General features: G+C 32.4%; 1 protein-coding gene across 1 annotated transcript; it reads right to left on the bottom strand.

Moving 5' to 3' along the window:
- Positions 1-1,400: 1,400 nt before the first annotated feature.
- On the bottom strand, positions 1,401-11,918 carry LOC136797403 (myb-like protein J). Its single transcript, XM_067053986.1, has 6 exons — positions 11,864-11,918; positions 11,658-11,777; positions 11,341-11,562; positions 10,786-10,896; positions 8,995-9,594; positions 1,401-1,525 (listed from the first exon to the last, which is right to left on the bottom strand). The coding sequence occupies exons 1-6, from the start codon at positions 11,916-11,918 to the stop codon at positions 1,401-1,403; spliced, it is 1,233 nt and encodes a 410-aa protein (XP_066910087.1).
- Between the last annotated feature and the right edge of the window lie 5,989 nt (positions 11,919-17,907).

Below are 17,907 nucleotides of genomic sequence, written 5' to 3'. Positions count from 1 at the left end.
CTTACAAAAAGCCGTTTTTCGTCTTCTTTCATAAAATTTGTGTGAATAAATCAATCCTTTTTTAAATCTAAATCTAATTAATGGCACCCTGTCAATATGTTTCAAATATGTCTTCAACTCGTCAGGTACACTTCTTATTAGCTTAGCCTTAATCCTTTAAAATTATTTTTTATTGCACCCCAAGATATCTGTTACAAAGGAACCCCTAAGGTTAAAAAAACTATGCGGGACTTGATTTCTACCGAAATTAGGTCAACATTGCCGAAAAAACAACCAACTGAATGGCACTGAATTTCTTAAAATTCTTATTTTTTTTTCCTGATTATTTTAATGATGACACCTAGATAGCATCCTACGACTGACTAATTTTTCCATTTCGGTGGTTTTTGGACTCGCTTGCTAGGTGTTGAATTTTGCACTACGTTTAAAAATTGCACCCCAAACCCATCCCCACTGGGTTTTTTAACCTTGGAACAATAAAATTTCTATCCCCATTCGGATTTCAAATCCCCACTGAGAAAAAAAGTTTCACCGGGGCTGTGAGACAGGGGTGTAGATGCTTATAAGGAAATCTTTAGGAAGTTTTGCTGTTCTTGGTGTAAAGTTTTAAAAATAGGGTTGTACCACTTTCGCTTTCTAGGTATTATCCAAGTATCCAAGCCCAAAAATTTACAAACTATTATGGCTGTGTGGCTTAATTACTTTTTACTTTGAAATTCTTGTTTTGATTTTTAACTTCTTAGATATCAAGACAATCTCTGTCATGTCAAGATTTTTCGGTAAATTTTTAAATAAAAATTCAAAATTTAAGGACTCTGCAGGGCTTAGGACTTTGCAGGAAAGGAAAGCACGTTTAGAGCCTGAGAATTTCGACAGGATTGATTAGAGCGATTGGATGACCAAAATTTGCGGGTATTTTTGATATTTTTACACTTTCGATTCGTATTGCGACCTCTATTCCCGGATAAATAAAACGTTTTTTATGCATCAGAATTCTTTTTATGAGAAACAAAAGGCTCCATATCAAGAGGTTTTAGAATTTAGATTTTGGTCAAAGTATTTTTCTGTTGATGGTATATACCTTTCATTTTGGTTCTATTTTGTTGGGGAATAATGAAAATTAATCTTTTTGGTAAGGTTTTAATACAAATTTCGTGTCAAATTTTCAGTATAATCATCTTTTTTTTTTTCCTTTTTCCTTCAGGAGTCAAGGCACCATAATTTTAAAAGCGTACGTCTGGCTTACTTCTATAAACAGAAATTAAAAGCTTTGCAGAAAGATGACACTAATTTAAAATCTAAAAACTTTAAAAAAATAAATCTTTAAAAATTTTCTTTGCTTGGAGCTATTTTGCTGTATTTTTTGATTTATTTTTATCTTTATAACTTTTATAAATCAATTAAATTAAATCATTAGTCCCTCCCCCACCGCCAGATCGATCTGGTGCAGCAACAAGAACAGCTTCAACAGCCTTGCCAATCTCATTTGCATTCGTTTTGTCCATTAATGCAGCCATTGTAGCGCCTGAGATGAAAATGAAAACTATTAATTTCATATTTAAGAAATCTACACTGGTATTGGCAAAAGCTACTTTGACAAAACGGGGTACTAGATATGCCACTGGTTAGTTTACCCTTTTCAACCCATTATCCAAGAGTCCCGGTAAGGTTTCCAAAACATAAAAATTAACTCATTATAGATTTCATTTCAAAAGAATTTTGTCAGCAGTGGTGGATATGAGTGAGGTTCAAAATTTATGGTGGAGAGTGTTTATTTTTTTGGTAATTTGAGTCGAGAAATTTGCAATCTAAAAACTCGAAATTTTTGAAATAATCACAGAAAATCAACTGGCCAATGTCTAAGCCTTTATGCATACAGATATGCATAAATTGAGGCTGAACATGAAATGTTCTCCAATCTTCAAGTATGCTTATAACAATGTACTCTATTAGGATCTTAGTAGGGCCTAAGTGAGTAAACCATGAGGGGTTTCACTTACTTTGAACTGTTTTGAAAAAACATCGATTTGTTGCTCATCACACTGTAAAAGTAAATTTATTTAAAAAGGGCCACTTCCTTAACTATACAAAACCCTTAGTCTTTGAAACAAGATAATAAAAGATTAAAATAATCTATTTATTATAACATCATAAAAATTACGCCAATACAAATGTAAAAAGAAATTCTTACCTTTTTAGCATCAGTTTTGCTGTCTCTTTGGTGTCTTTTCCACCAAGCCGACAAAGTATTGTGATCTATTATGTAGAAAAGAATACAATTTCCCAAAAAGATTTTAAAAATATAGGACTGCCCCACCCGCCCCTCCACCCTGGCACCTGCACACCTACTTTACAAACGAAATTTTTCCAAACTTCTGTTGAACAAATTGTTTTATCCAAGTGTTAAGTCGTTTACTGGTTGTTTGAAGCGTTTGGCAAACCATTCCAATTCGCGCGGTGTACACTCGCTCTCTTGACCGACTTGGGCGGCTGTTGACGAAGAGAATGATGTAGAGGATGGTGATAACAAATGAGATATCGAATAATTTGTGGCATTTGTTGAAGCAACTGATGATCGATGCTGGTAAGAATTCTCTGAAGCGGCGTTCGGTTGTAATCAACATAAAAGGGGTTGCGGAACGAGCGTTCTGTTTTCGCAAAGCGAAGAAATCTCAAAATGTACAAGAAATCGACTCCTTTATTAATATGCAGAATTTAAAGAACAAACTAATAAGACCTTACATTTCACCTAGAATATATTAGCGAGTCATAACAATAATGCCAAAAAAGAGGATGTTGGAAAATTAGAAGACAAAAAGTCATTTGTGCTCGATTTTGTAATACTTGGAGCTTTAAATAAATTTCCCTGATTAAAAGTACAAGAATATCTATTCAATACAACTTTCCACAAAAGTAAATAACAAAAATAAAAAATTAAAACTCTAAAGAGTACAGCATTGTAACATGGACGTAATAACATAGGGGTATTACAGTTTAGACTAAGAAACTCACGGAATGCAAAAATTCACATACCTTAAAGGAAGAAATTTTGGCAGGAACTTAATTTGGCGGATGCCCTAAAAATGTTCTTTACATGTTCATATTTTCACCGTTTTAGGGCAATTTTTGCCTATTTTAATAAGTAATTTGGTATTTTAGAGTCTACAAAGCCTTAAAATGTTCTCAACATGGTCTTTTGGCCATAGAAGCCTTAAGTTCTTATAAAAAATGTGCTCGGGTAAGTTATGGCATGTCTTAAAATTACCATAATTTTTAGATCGCATTAGTCGACAGAAAATGACCAAACAAATGACTGAACATAAAGGGTACTATCATGTAGTTTCTAACCTGATGTGTAACCTAATTGTTTTTTCGCTGATTTTCGCGAAAAATCGCAAAAACTGATTATTACGTAATAATCGATGACGTCATCAAAACTAAAAATTGAATTTCTCAAGAATGGTTTATCTAATTGTCTTCAAACTTTCACCAAAGATGTATCTTACTAAAGTCGATCATTTGAAAAAAAATTTCTACGTCAGTAGAAAATAGGATTTTTCTTTTTTTACTAATTTCTGCTGACGTCATCAAAATTTCGAAAAGATTTTTTTTCAAATGATCGACTTTAGTAAGATACATCTTTGGTGAAAGTTTGAAGACAATTAGATAAACCATTCTTGAGAAATTCAATTTTTAGTTTTGATGACGTCATCGATTATTACGTAATAATCAGTTTTTGCGATTTTTCGCGAAAATCAGCGAAAAAACAATTAGGTTACACATCAGGTTAGAAACTACATCATAGTACCCTTCACGTTCAGTCATTTGTTTGGTCATTTTCCGTTATTAGGATCTGGGAAATTCAAACTCTCAGCCCATACCATGCTAAATATTTCGCTATCAGTATATAAAATAAGAAATCAGAGCATGGATCTCCAGGCTATAAATGATATTGCTTGGAACATTGCAGAAAATGATGAGTCCAATGAGAAGCCATATTGTACGAAAAAAGAATTATTAGCCGATGAATTATGGGTAAGGATAATAAAAGGTCTCGTGATGAATCGATTCGAAAAAGATTATAAAGAACTTGAATATGATGATCATATGCATTTTTATAAAGCACTTAAATCAATGTATAAATTTAAAATTTGATAATCAATATGAAAGAAAAAAGTAAACCTATAAATCTAAAAAGTTTCTTCTTGTAATTCTTTAATTTTGAAATGACCATGTGCCAAGGTATCAATATTGTCCTTTAAAACATATCGTTTGTCGTCAAATGAGGAGAGTGAAATTTTGTTCTGCTCTATTGTGGAAAAATAGAATTGTTTCATTTTATGCATGAATGTTTTTGATTCTTGAAGAACCTCAAAATAATTTTGATGGCTGATCTGATTTTTAATGGCACATATACCTTTTGCTTTCTTCATTTCATGATTAACAACTTCCCATTTTTCTTCCTTCTCTTAATCTTCCTCGTGTTTTTCTTCAATGTCCATTTCTTCATCGCTATCATCACTTTCTTTGTCGTTATCCTCCTTTTCTTCTTGACCTTCTCAAGCTGCACATATTTTACGCTGTATGTTTTCTCACGCAACCCAATGAATTTTTTCATTATTTTGAAAATTAGAAAAAAATGGAAAATAAAAAAATATATTTAGAGTACTAACCGATGAATTTAGGTTGGGTTTTATTATAGGTTTGCAGACTTACTTACGTGATAGAGTCTACAAGCATTTTCTCTTGTAGATAGGGTTGAATTTAAATTTTTCTATATTAAAATTTGCAAAAAAATAAATCGGAAGGTTTTTAGTTTTTTCCAACAGATGATGCTTTATCTTGTTTTTAGGTAAAAATTCCTAAGGATTTTTGAGATTTATGTTGATATAGTTTTCACTTAAGGAATTTGTTGTTGTTTTATTTTATCAATTTCTTGTTTTCTCTGTTTTGTTTGTGGTTTTGTGGTTTTCCGAAGAGCTTTTGGAGGTCGTCAGTTGACTCAGATCTACTCAGGTGAAGTTTTCGGCCCTTTAATTCAATAACTCCTCGTAGATCAGCGGGCCATGTAGTATCGATTTGTTGTTTTATAGAAATACTACATCCTCAAAGCTCAATAATGTTTTTAGAAAATAATTTTGATAGCGCTATAATGTATCTGATTAGGAAACCATAATTAATTTGATGGTTAGATAATTAATATAAAGTGATCAATAAGACTTCATACCTGACATTTTAAGTTTGGATATTTTTGATTATGTCCGTCTTCTTCTGTTACATGTGCAAAAAGGATAGAATATTTCCAATACCACGATTTTCCATATTTTACAAGGGTCGTTGTTGTGGTCCTTGTATTTTCATTGTTTTCTTCTATGTAACCTATTTTTTTGTTTTCAGGGAACAAAAGGATGTATTCAGTTTTAACCATTTTTAATTTTAGTTATTCAAAAAAAACAATGAGACCTTTGTTTGTATGGCCTTTTGTTTTGGATTTACTGATGTAATGTTTTTGTAATCCCAGTCTTTTGATTGGCTAATGTTGACGTAATGAACGTATCTTTTGTTAATAGTTTGCCAGTTTTATTTTTGATTGATGGCTATTGTTAACGCAATGAACGTTTATCTTTGATTGATAGTTCGCCAGTTTTATTTTCGATTGACAGTTCGCTAGGTTTGATTGAAAGTTCACTAGTTGCTGAGATTAACAGTTTTTTATTTTGAGGTTTTCGGAATGTAAATTGTGTTTTTCAGCAAAGTTTTTAAGGAAATAATATAATTTTCGAACGTTGTTTTTCATAAACGATTATGCCTTTATAGTCTGGTTTCATATAAATGATGTATTGTAAATAGTAGGTTCGAATTAATGGTCAGAAGTGTCAACAAATGGTCATATGGGGAATTCACACAAATGATGTATTGTAAATAATAGATTCTGATTAATGGTCAGAGGTGTCAAGAATTGGTCATATGGGGAATTCAGGCTTCATAAAATTAGCTACGTGGCAGTGATAAAGGGATAGCTCCCCCCAATAGATCTCAAGTGTATTTTCGGTCTAATATTATAATTTTGGCTAATAAAGTTGGGATCAGAGAGAGAGTTTGCTGCTTAATGTAAGGAATGAAGATAGAGGTATGCTTATTTCATAAATCTATGAAATTCTCCTTTTGTTTATTAATTTATATAAAATAAATTCAAAAAGTCTTTTAAAAAATTAAAAAAAAAAAAATCAGTTTTCATGAAGATTTCATGAAGATTTTATGTTCAGTTTTTCAGTTTTCATGAAAATTTTGCTCGTGTTAGTATGTCCTTTAAATTTTTGTGCCGTTTAAAAACAATGAAAGGTTTTTCGGGGAAGATTTTTATGAGTTCGTTATCGTTTTTAATTATATTCCAATATTTATTTACATGTTTCATCAAATCTTTGAAGTTTTCGTTATAAGGAATGATAAATACCCTGAGTATCAGAGGTTAAGTTTTCAAAGAAAATAGTAACCTCTGAAGACAAATAATAGAAATTTTATCGCGCATGTGTCAATCTAATCACTGTAGAAAAAATCAAAGATGAAGAGCAAATATTACCATATTAATGTCTAGCAGACTGTATCAGTATGCAGTTTACTATTTACGAATTCCCTAGAAACCTCCAAGTGTAGTTGAAATGAGTTTATTTCGAAAGAAATCTTTTACATGATCCCCAAATGTATAACAGTAATTACTAAACTTTTAATTATGGAAATGTCACTTTAATTGAATCGAAATAATAGACAGACTTTATGTTATGATTCTCTATCACTGACTCTTTTTACAAAGCATTGATGACTTTTTGTAAGTTGTGTTTTCAACGACGGGAATAAAAATATCGACTATGACGCTCATCCAAGATCTTGAATGGTCGTCATGGTTACTTTTGTCTTCGCTGATTGCGCGATGAATAGAATCTCGATTCGTCGGCACAGCGTAAATATATGATTTTGAGCTGTGCTTTTCACGGTAAATGATAAAAGGAAGTTGGGTGGCTTTACCGTTACGGTTAAGCCGTGCTTTGTATGGTGATGGTGTTTTACTGTTCGTTTTGTTTTTTTCTTGATATTTCTACTTCCATTCAGACATTCTCTCTGAGTGATATTTTTAACTTTTGAAAATTCTGATTTAATAAGTTTTTTTGGGTATCCACGCCCTACTAGTTTATTTTTTTAGAGCTTGTAGTTGCTGGGTTAATACTGTGTCTCGTGTAGTCAGGATTCGATACCGTAATGCTTGGGTGTAAATGATATTTGAGAATATATTATTTGGATGGTATGAGTTATAGTGTAATAGTGCTCCAGTGTCTGTTGGTTTGATGTACAATTTTGTCAATATATTATTGTTTTCATCTCTGTATAGTGTCATGTCAAGGAAGTTGATTTCATTGTATGAGTATTCTGTGGTAAAATTAATATCAGGGTGAATTGAGTTAATGTAGGAAAAGAATTCTTTTAAAGTGGATATCGATCCTTTCCAGACTAGAAAGATATCGTCTAAGAATCTTTTGTAAAATAAAATGAATTTTTCGTATTTTTCAAGGAAGTGATCTTCCTCCAGTTTTCCTAGAAATAGGTCAGCGTAGGCGGGAGCTAGTGGAGTTCCCATCGCTGTGCCCCAAATTTGTTTGTATAGTTTGTCTTCGAATAAGAAAAAGTTGTTTTGTAAGACAAATAGAAAAAGTGTTTTTAAGATGGTTTTGTTTGGTGTGTAAGTAGGTAATTCTTGACGGTATTTTTTAATGTAATATAGACATGCGTCAATACCATCCTTGTGGGGTATATTCGTGTATAAAGAGACTACATCAATGGATACTAGAATGGAATTCTTCTCCAAGCATTTCAAACGGTTTTTTACAAAAATTTCTTTAAGTAAATCCCTCGAGTCTTGGATATGTGATGTCAAATATTTGCGCAAGGGTTGGATGCAGAGGGTTAGGAATTCAGAGATATTTTCAGTTAAAGAATTTATAGATGAAACAATGGGTCTTCCCGGAATATTTGGTTTGTGAACTTTTGGTAATATGTAGAATAAACTTGTTCTTGGGTTCTCAGGTGGTAACATAAAGTCATAGGTGTTTTTGTCGATGTGGTAAGAGTAAAGAATTTGAAGTAGAAAGGATTCTATTTCTTTTTGTGTTTCTTTCAAGGGGTTACTGTCAATTATTTCATAGGATTTTTTATCATTTAGATGGTCCATAACTTTCGTTTTATAATCCTCTTTATCAAGGATCACAATAGCTCCTCCTTTGTCAGCTTTTTTTATCAGTATGTTTTTCCCTTTTGTCATTAGTTTTAATGCCCTTTTTTGAGAAGGGTTTAAATTGTTTGTGATGGGTGAGATCGTTTGTTTCGATGTAAGAATAAACCTCTTCCTTTGTCTTTGAGAAATAATTCAGAAGAGTGTGGTTTTCTGGAGGGGGTGCTTTCCAATTTCTTTTTCTATATAAAGATTTTTTATGTCTATGTTTATTTGCCTTACTGAATAGGTAGACAGTAGCCATTTTGTTAAAAAGTTGATCGAGTGCATTTTTCAAGAGATTTTTTACATCCATGTGGTCAGGTGTTGGAACAAAAGTTAATCCTTTCAAAAGAACCTCTGAGTCTGATTTTCTTAGTTTAATTCTTTTCGAAAGATTAATTATTAAGTTATTTTTTGGTGTTGTTGGATTGTTCTTAAGGGTGTTTTTATATTCGGATCGACCTAAGTTTGAATCATTTTTTCGAAAGTGATCTAATTCAGAGTGTTTGGCCTCTATAGTTATTAGAAGTGAATCATTTTCAATTTTGTAAGGTTTGTTATGATCTCTTTCATTTTTACTTTCTTTCTTTAAAGGACTATGTACATTGCTATTTACATTGCTATTTACAGAAAAAACTAGTTTTTTGGAGTTTGTCTTTCAGTGTTTTCTTGGTTGCGTTGTGAGTTTTGTGGAGTTTGATTGGTTCTCTGTCTCTTAAATTTGTGCTTACTGTTGCTGTAGTTGTCGTTTTGGTGTTTCCGTTTTGGGGTGAATATGTTTGGTTGGTGTTGGGGTTGTTGTTGATTTTGGGGTTGCTGTTGTTGTTGTTGTTGTTGGTATCTCTGTTGTATTCTTTCCTCTCTCCCGTCAAATTGTTGTTTTGCTTTCTGTAACGCCGTCCGCTGAAGTCCTTCATTGAGGTTAAGTTTAATTTCTGCGATGGCGGATTTGTGCTTGTTAACCGATTCGGAGTAGTGCGCGATCAGAAGTTTCTGTAATTGGTTGCCAGTACTTTTAATTATTTGGTCCCATTTTGTTTTGTTTGTTGTTGAGAGGTCTCTTGTGGCCGTTATCTTTGGAATCAATCCATTTGGTAGTTCTCTTTTTGATTGATAATCCTCCAACTTGAGGCGCTCACTGTTTGAGACGAGTACTTGGTAGCTATGGTTTTGATATTTCTCCATGTTAATCCGATCAGTTGAATTTATCACTGGTGACGAGGAGAAGATGATTCGACTACTTTGTCGTTCCATTTCCTCTTCCAATGGGTCTTTAATTGGTGTTTCTTTCAGAGGTTGATGGCTTTGGATGAACGAGTCGTTGAATTGATCTGAATAGAGATGTTGATATGTTATGTAGATATTTAAAATAGATCAGAGAATAAGCCGAGTCGATGAAAGATAGAGGTTTTAGATTAATGTAGAATTTATCTATTTTTAATGTTGTTCTATAGTGGTTACATCTATCTTTTTCTGAGAGATTATTGAAAAGTATACTAAGAGTAACAACGAGATTATATGTGAAAATAAACGTTCACTCATATTTCCGGAATAAAATTCACTCTCATACATTTTCAATCAGTTTAATCAAAGAAATATAAGAGTAAATTAAATTCTTCTCATTCGAAATTTATCTGATACTTTCAATGTTTTGTAGTATAACTGAGATATTTATGTGAGTGAGGGAATAATTAGTTTAATTATTTTAAATTTGATTTCTATTTGTTATTTAACAGATTTCTTTTCTTTTCCTTTTCCGGTTGAGTAGTTCACATTTTTCAAAAAAAAACAGATTTTCTATGAGAGAATCTTTTCTTTTTTGAGAGGATGTTTTGGTTGTTTTGTTGATTTGAGATTTTATATTATTTCTGAAGTGTATGTTTGAATTGTGTTTTTTCGTTTGTTAAAGTAATAATTTCATAAAGTGAAGACGTATTTTATGTCGAACATAGTTCTAATGTCTTTCTCGAATTTCAAAATTAATTTATCAAATATTGTGGTAAAATGTTTTTCTTTAATTTTTAGTTAGGTTTATTTGTTTGAAGGCTGAACAACAATTGATACTACAGTCACGGCACCGAACCCCGACCACACGAGACACAGCACCAACCCAGCAACCACAAGCCTCAAAAAACAAACCAACAGGGCGTGGATACCCAAAAAAACCCATCAAACCAGAACCCCCAAAAGCCAAAAACACCAACCAGAGAGAACGCCCGAATGGAAGCAGAAACATCAAGAAAAAAACAAAACGAACAGCAAAACACCAATCACCACACAAAGCACGGCTCAACCGCAACGGCAAAGGTTAACATGTTTTTTATTGTCTACCACATTTTTACTGATATATACAGTGGAAAAAATTTTCTTCTTCATACCACAAAACGTGAATGAGTATCTTTATCTTTACAGGAAATGAAATTCCATCAAAGTTCAATTTCCCGACATGTTTATGATAGTTTCTTTCTCTCTGTGGATTTTGCTGTGCTGGTACTGGATAAAGTGATGCTAGGATATTCCACATAAAACATCTTTGATCTCGATTGGTAACGTTAATAAGGCTTTCTTCATTGAAAAAGATTTCGGTAAAGTGGTACGTGCAGAGGCGCTCAGCGGATTGTACTTATCAGTGGCTAGAAATGATTGAAAATATAAATACTAGTAGGGGAAAAGGTGACACGTAGAACAGTTATGAAAACAATTCTATTAAAAAACAATAATAAGTTATATAAGTTCATACCTAAATCAATCGAGAGCAATTGATCCACTACCCATCCACTACCGTTCCTTTCAAAAGCCCTCGATATCACTTGTGATCTTCTCGTGTATCAGTTTGATTTGATTTTCGATCTCTGAATCATCCGTTAAAAATACGTAGACGTTTGAATTGTGAACGACTGGAGGGTCTGTTATATCAGTAGGATCTTTGGCCTGGTGGTACTGTAGTTTTATTGAAAAATATAACTTTATTGATTTCTTCGAACGAATTATTTCTATGAATTCTCGTAAATTGTCGCCGATAGAAAACGTAATATCACTACTAGTTTCCATGATTTTTCGATATACTTTATACTGACCATTCATGGAAGATTGTACCAATTTGATATCACCGATAGTATCATTGGTCATCATATTTTGCTGTCTCCTTCCCATCATGATATTATTTTTGTTGCCAGCGCCAATTTGATTTAAAAAAGATGAACATCTTCTTTGGTGAAAGTTTTGATTGGCTTTGTTGCTTAACTTCTGGTTGCAGTATTGACCGGAGAAATTTATCATGTTATCGATGCATCTCGGTTCTAAGAAATGAAAATCAATTTTATTTAAAATTAGTACTTTAAAAGTAGATATTCTCGAATGAAAATAGAAAGTATAGATTTGAAATGGAACAAACCGTCTGGGGAGGTTAATTCTTCTCCATCATCAGGTATCGTTGCCGTCGTCGTTGTTGTTGTTGTGAGGTTGTTTTCATCATTTCTCGTTACCGAATCACTAGTATGGATATTGGATGAATCTTAAAGGAAAGCAAGTAAATTTTAAGCATTTCGTAAGAAGAAATAATATTTGATATTATAATTAGAATATTCTGTTTCTACTTACTATCATCAACAAAGAAAAGATTCTCAACATTGATGTTTTCGAAATTTAAATCCATTCCAACGTCTACGTCAATGTTGTTGAAAGTTGATTGATTTGAATCCTCTTCGAAATTAAATCCCCCCTCGGCATTTGATTGTTGTATTTCATTTAATTGTGATAATGAAGAAAGAGAAATAGAGAAAAAAGAAATAGAAATAAGGTATGGATATGAAAATAGATAAAAGAGAAATTCTTATTAAAAACTAATATAAAAAAAGAATCTTACATAAATTTCTAGCCAACTCATCTTCGCCTTGCACTGAAGTTATATTATCAACACCCCTGTCCCTGTGACCCAATGGAATCCTCCCCACTCGTCACCCCAGTGAAAAATATTCCCAAAAATGGGCCCATTTTTTCACCCCACTGGATAAATCACTCACCCCACAGGAATCTCGTAGCTGAAAATGACTCCAATGAAAAAAAGGTAGAATCCAAACATTCACCCCACTCAAAATGTTCTGATTTTGACGTACCCCAGTAAAATGTTCACACCAAAAGGTTCACCCCACTAGAATCTCCCCTTCTTTCATGGAATCCGTTTCGCTCACAATTAAAGTATCAAAACTCTACAACTGACCATATTGTTGTTGAAGCTACTGTCTTCAGTAGATAGCAAGTAATGATCGAAATATCGAAATATTTCATGTGTATGATAAGTCCTAATTTTTGAATAGCAATAGTACAAAATATGCAAAATTACTCGTTGATTTTCTAGTCAAGCTTCACAAAAAATGGGTCCGTCGCGGTCGATTAAATTAAAAGTTCGATCATGAAAGTTCGTCAGTAGCAAAAATGACGACCTTAAGGTTAGTTATCTAATCTTGAATAAGATGTTAAAAGTTCCAAAATTTGAGAAAAAAGGGAGTGATTTTAGCCAAATTCGATAGTCCAAAATCAAAGATTTCCTTCCTTCTCCAATCACTGTATCTTTTAAAAGTAGAATCATTATGGCCCCTTTACTTTCAGAGGTAATTCCGTAGATGTTTCATTTTTACTTTGTATATATACAACATTATTTTGTCAACCTACACAGTTTTCCAAAAAACAGTTAAAAATATATTCCTTTGTTCAAGAAGGGCTTCAGGAAAGTTCAGGCTATAGTTTTAAATTTGGTAACTTTTAATAATTGGTACCTTTTAATAATAATTCTTTCATAATGAAATTTCAGAACACATCAAGATTTCTACCTTTAACAACTGTGAAGAACACGTCCTAAAAATCTTGAATCCTCTTCGAAATTAAATCCCCCTCGGCATTTGATTGTTGTATTTCATTTAATTTTGATACTGAAGAAAGAGAAAGAGAGAAAAAAAATAGAAATAAGGTATGGATATGAAAATGGATAAAAGAGAAATTCTTATTAGGCAAGTAGAAAACGCCCAATACCAACTACTTAATACTTATTACCTACTACTTACTACTTACTCAGTTTGTATACTTTACAGACCAGAACTCTCCTTCGCCTGTTCGAAATCTCTATTCTGAAAAAATTGGTTTTGTAATATCTGAATGCTAACACACAAGTCTTTGCTTTATATTTACTTGAAAAAAGTGTTATCTAAAAGTATATTTAGCATATTTAGGTAGTGAGTAAATATTCTCTTCGCCTCATATAAGTATACTGAAGTATAAAACAAAAGGCCATTATCTTGATTTTTTCTTTTTCCTAAACCTACTCTCTCTTATGACTCTTATTATAAGAACTTTCCTTTTTCCTAAACCTACTCCCTCTTATGACTCTTATTATAAGACGATAAAAATACACGTAAATGTCTAAAAAGGCTCTGTAATATAAATCTATCCTATTGTATGATCTGCATCGTATCAAATGGTGCCAAAATATTTCTTGAAATTGGTTTGTTTTATTTTTATCAAAAATTTCATTTCGTCAATACTTTGACATGGTCAAATTGACACCTCTAAAACAGCTCTTTGTAGTATTTTCCTACTGAAAATTTCTATCTTGCGATAATGAATTTAGTGTATCCTATTCTAGTTAATTAATCGTATTGATTATCTCAACCTGGTCAATATTGAAATAAAAACATTTCAATGAATTGTAAAGAATAATACTTGAATGTGAATCTATTACCACGGTGAAAATTGATTTAAACATTCTCACCCCGTCAGTTTTTAAGATCTCAAATCCAAAGCCAGTGAAATTTTACTCTTTAATGGCAAACCGGCGGTGGATTTCAAAACTTCACCGAGTTACTGATACATGGGTGTTTGAATAAATTGATAAAGAATTATATTTAAAAAGTCTTGCAAATAGATATTCTGATTTCATTTTGCCAACCATTCCGTGTCTTTAGCGTTCAGATTTTTCAATTTTTCTATATGTTATATGTTCATTGCGTGCCAAAAAGAAAACATTTCTGAGCATAAACATAAGCAAACAAACTTGCACAAAATATTACTTCCTCTGAAATGGGTTGGTCAAAAAAGCAGGGTGGCTAATTGGGGTAACCGATTGGGCTTAGTTGTGGGGTCCAATTTTATAGTTTTTCAATTTGTGAAAATACAATATTAGAACCTTTAACAGTTATATAAAGAAACCAGGCTTAAATTGGCTCCGTAACTTTAGTTAATGTATTCATTTTTATAGCCTTCAAATATTTGGGCAATATAGGGGTACGACAAACTAGGGGTAGCAATTGGCTACCCAGCTTTTTAGACCAACTCAAAAGCTATAAACAAAATAAAAGAGAGAAAATATTTTAAAAATGTTTTAACTTTTTTAACACCTTAGTTTCAGATTTTGATAATTTTAAATTGCTGAATATTTTAAAGATAAATTCGACCCGCGAAAGGGCGAAAATATCAAGAACAATTTAAGAACACTGAAGGCTTTGCAAGCCTTTTTGGATGTTCTTATACACGCTTGTTTTATAACAATGGTGTTTTTTTCATTTCATCATGGATAATTTTCTGGAGAAAATCATCCTAAAATATTCTTACGGTATTCTTAGGTAAAAATTGAAATTCAATTGAAGAATAGAATAGAATAGAATGGCGTTCTTTGTGAAAGTATTGAGCGTTACTTGCGTATTTTTGGCGGTAATCTACATGTAAGAGTGCTTTAAAAATGGTAAGCTTAGGTTCAGTTGCTAAATTTCTTGTTGGGGATATTCTTACCATATTCTTAATTTATTGGCCAATTTCATGATGAATATTCTTATAAACAATATTCTTATAAAAAAAGCGTGTAAACAACGTGTTTTTGATCCTAAATGTTAAAAAATTACATGGCATGAATAAAGCCAGTAAAGTTTCGAAAGCGTCAGACGAAATTGCACTTCAATTACGGATAATTTGGAAAATAAATTTCCATTGAGATCGTCTTTGAAGACGGGTGGAAGTTTTAATTTTTCGGCAAACATCAAAAGCTACGAAAAGTGTGAATGAAAAAATCAGAAAACTTCTGTGTCTAATCATTACATAATTAATTACAAAGCAATTATAAATTAATTATACTAGCAAAATAGGAATTTTCAAGTTAGCCGGGTGGTGACGATCAATATTTGTTTTATCTAATCCGACATCAAACATTTTCAATCATCCGATGAATCCTACACAAATACAGAATAGATTACCACTTTTGATAGTTTGATATAAATCCCTTCTCCAAAACACAGCTCACATTTTTTTATAAGAACTTAAGGCTTCTATGGCCAAAAGACCGTGTTGAGAACATTTTAAGAAGGCTTTGTAGACTCTAAAATACCAAATTTCTTAGGAAAATAGGCAAAAATTGCCCTAAGATGGTGAAAATATGAACATGTAAAGAACATTTTTAGGCTTTAAATTCAAAAAGTTAAGAACATTCGAAGGCTTCAAAAATGTTGGATATTCTTATAAAAAAACGTGTTAGGCTCCACCACAAAAAAAAAAAATAAAAACCAAAATATCGTCCCTGTGGCGTATTATACTCGAATGTTTTTCGTCGTTGCAAATTAATCTAATAAAAAAATCTAACCACCCAAAAATTTGTGTTTTTCATCCCCGCTGAATTTCTGACTTAAAAGGAGTGAATTTAAATTCCATATTATTATAAAAACATGGGAATGTTAATCGCTACACGTTTACTTTTCATAAGAACATAAAGGCACTTGTTAAGAACAAGTTAATAACATTTTTGCGTAGCGAATATACATGAGCGAAGCAGTTTTGCTATCGTGTGCATGTACCTTTAAATTCTATATACCAGGGGAGCGCCAAGGAAAAATTGATGTGCGTTTTCTACGGTACCGAAAACATCATTTCGATCCATCAGGCGGCACTTTCTCATACATTTCTATCCGTCGCTTCCGTAAATTTGGAACAATTGGTTTTTAGTGTAGAGGATGTATACCAGATCTAAAATGTTGCGGAGATAATCTTGCCTTGAGTTTCTGTTTCGATTATCTCCCTAATGTTTAAATTAGGAAATTTAAAAAAGAGATTGGAAAATCAGCGCGGGCTGGAAGCGTTCAAACGCTCGTTTTTCAAGAAGTCGTTGCATTGACTCGGGAAAAGATTTTCGAACTTTTCCAAATTCGAATGTTGACTCTGAATTCGAATGTTGACTCTGTCTTTGAAAAATAAAATCATTGTTGTTTTGAAAAGAGACGTTGGTGCTTTGAAAAGAAACGGTGCTTGATGAAAAGAAACGAAGAAAGCAGCTGGAGAAAGAAAGAAGATGGAATTTTTATTGTTCCGTCAACAGGACAGCAGCCTCGACGGAGTTGTTGCTTCGTTGCAAAAAGAGGTTCAAAGCTGGAAAATAAACTGTATTATGATGGTGGGAGAACCATTCCTTAGATGATTGGATCTTGGTAGTAAAGTAGAGAGCACAACATGAATTTGGAATTTTAGTATGTTTTGAAATGGGAAAAAAGATAAAATATTTTGGATATGGCTAACCTGGAAGAATTTATTCCTCCCCTTATTGAGTGGAAGAAGAACTGTTTCTCTGTTGTTGTTTTTAAATTTTGGCTTGGCCGACCCTCGATGATATGGACTCCGTGGTTGTTGTTTGTTGTTTATGAATACGCATTGGTGGTCAGGGAAATAGAACATTGAAATGGTATTGTATTTTAAAGGATTTTATTGTTGGTAATGGTAATGTTAATGACTTGTAAAATGTCAAAATACATCGACAAAACTTGACATTATTTTTATGATGCACTTTAACTGTTTTTAATTTCTGTGCTACAATTAATACAGCCGAGAAAAAAGTCACAGATTTTTTTAAACTTTTTTATGTGAAGAGTTTGCTCCTGTTTGTCAACAACTCAAGGGTGAAAGACTTGTCATACTTGTCTCCAACATACTTAAGATTAAGAGCCTTTAGATTTCCCAACTTTGAAAAAATACACAGCCAGTAAAATTTAGAGCTTTTGCTTAGTAGCATCGTTGAAGAATTCTTTTAAAACCTCAGATCTTTACTTTTTATCTGGTTTTTCATAATTTTCATCTCAGGATTTTACAGCGCTAATAGTTTTAATATAATTTTAGAACGTTGTTAAATTTTTCAGAATTTATGATGCAATTATACGATATTCCTAACTGCGTACGATTATTGAATTTTGAAATTGTATAAGTCGACTTATTTCCATTAAATTCTAGTCTTGAAATCCTCCTTCTTTTACTTCCCTGTCTCAATAAACCGGGTGATGTTTTAAGTTTGTTTAATTTTGTTGCCTCTGGGTTCTCTGCAAGGGAAACTTTTTGAAGAGGCTAAAGGAGTATTTTTCTACCGGAGACGAAATTTTTGCCAAGTTTTCCAGCGGGTATGTGACACAGGGGTGTTTATGTTAGTTCTTTCGTTAAGGGGTGTATCAAAAAATTGCAATTTGGAAAAAAAGTTTTCGAATGTTCTTTTTATAATTCGAACGTTCGAAATTAAAGATTCGAAACTCGAAAGTTCGATTTCGAACGCAAGGAATTCGAAACCGGAAGTAAAACAAGTTCAAAACAAAAACTAATAACTAAAATACTCAATACTTAAGGCAGACAAA

Source organism: Clytia hemisphaerica, unplaced genomic scaffold (genome assembly GCF_902728285.1).
Source record: "Clytia hemisphaerica strain Z4C2 unplaced genomic scaffold, Clytia hemisphaerica genome assembly, whole genome shotgun sequence".
Classification (NCBI taxonomy): Eukaryota; Metazoa; Cnidaria; class Hydrozoa; order Leptothecata; family Clytiidae; genus Clytia; species Clytia hemisphaerica.
Note: the sequence above shows the minus strand (reverse complement) of the source record. Positions and strands in the feature narration are given on the sequence as shown.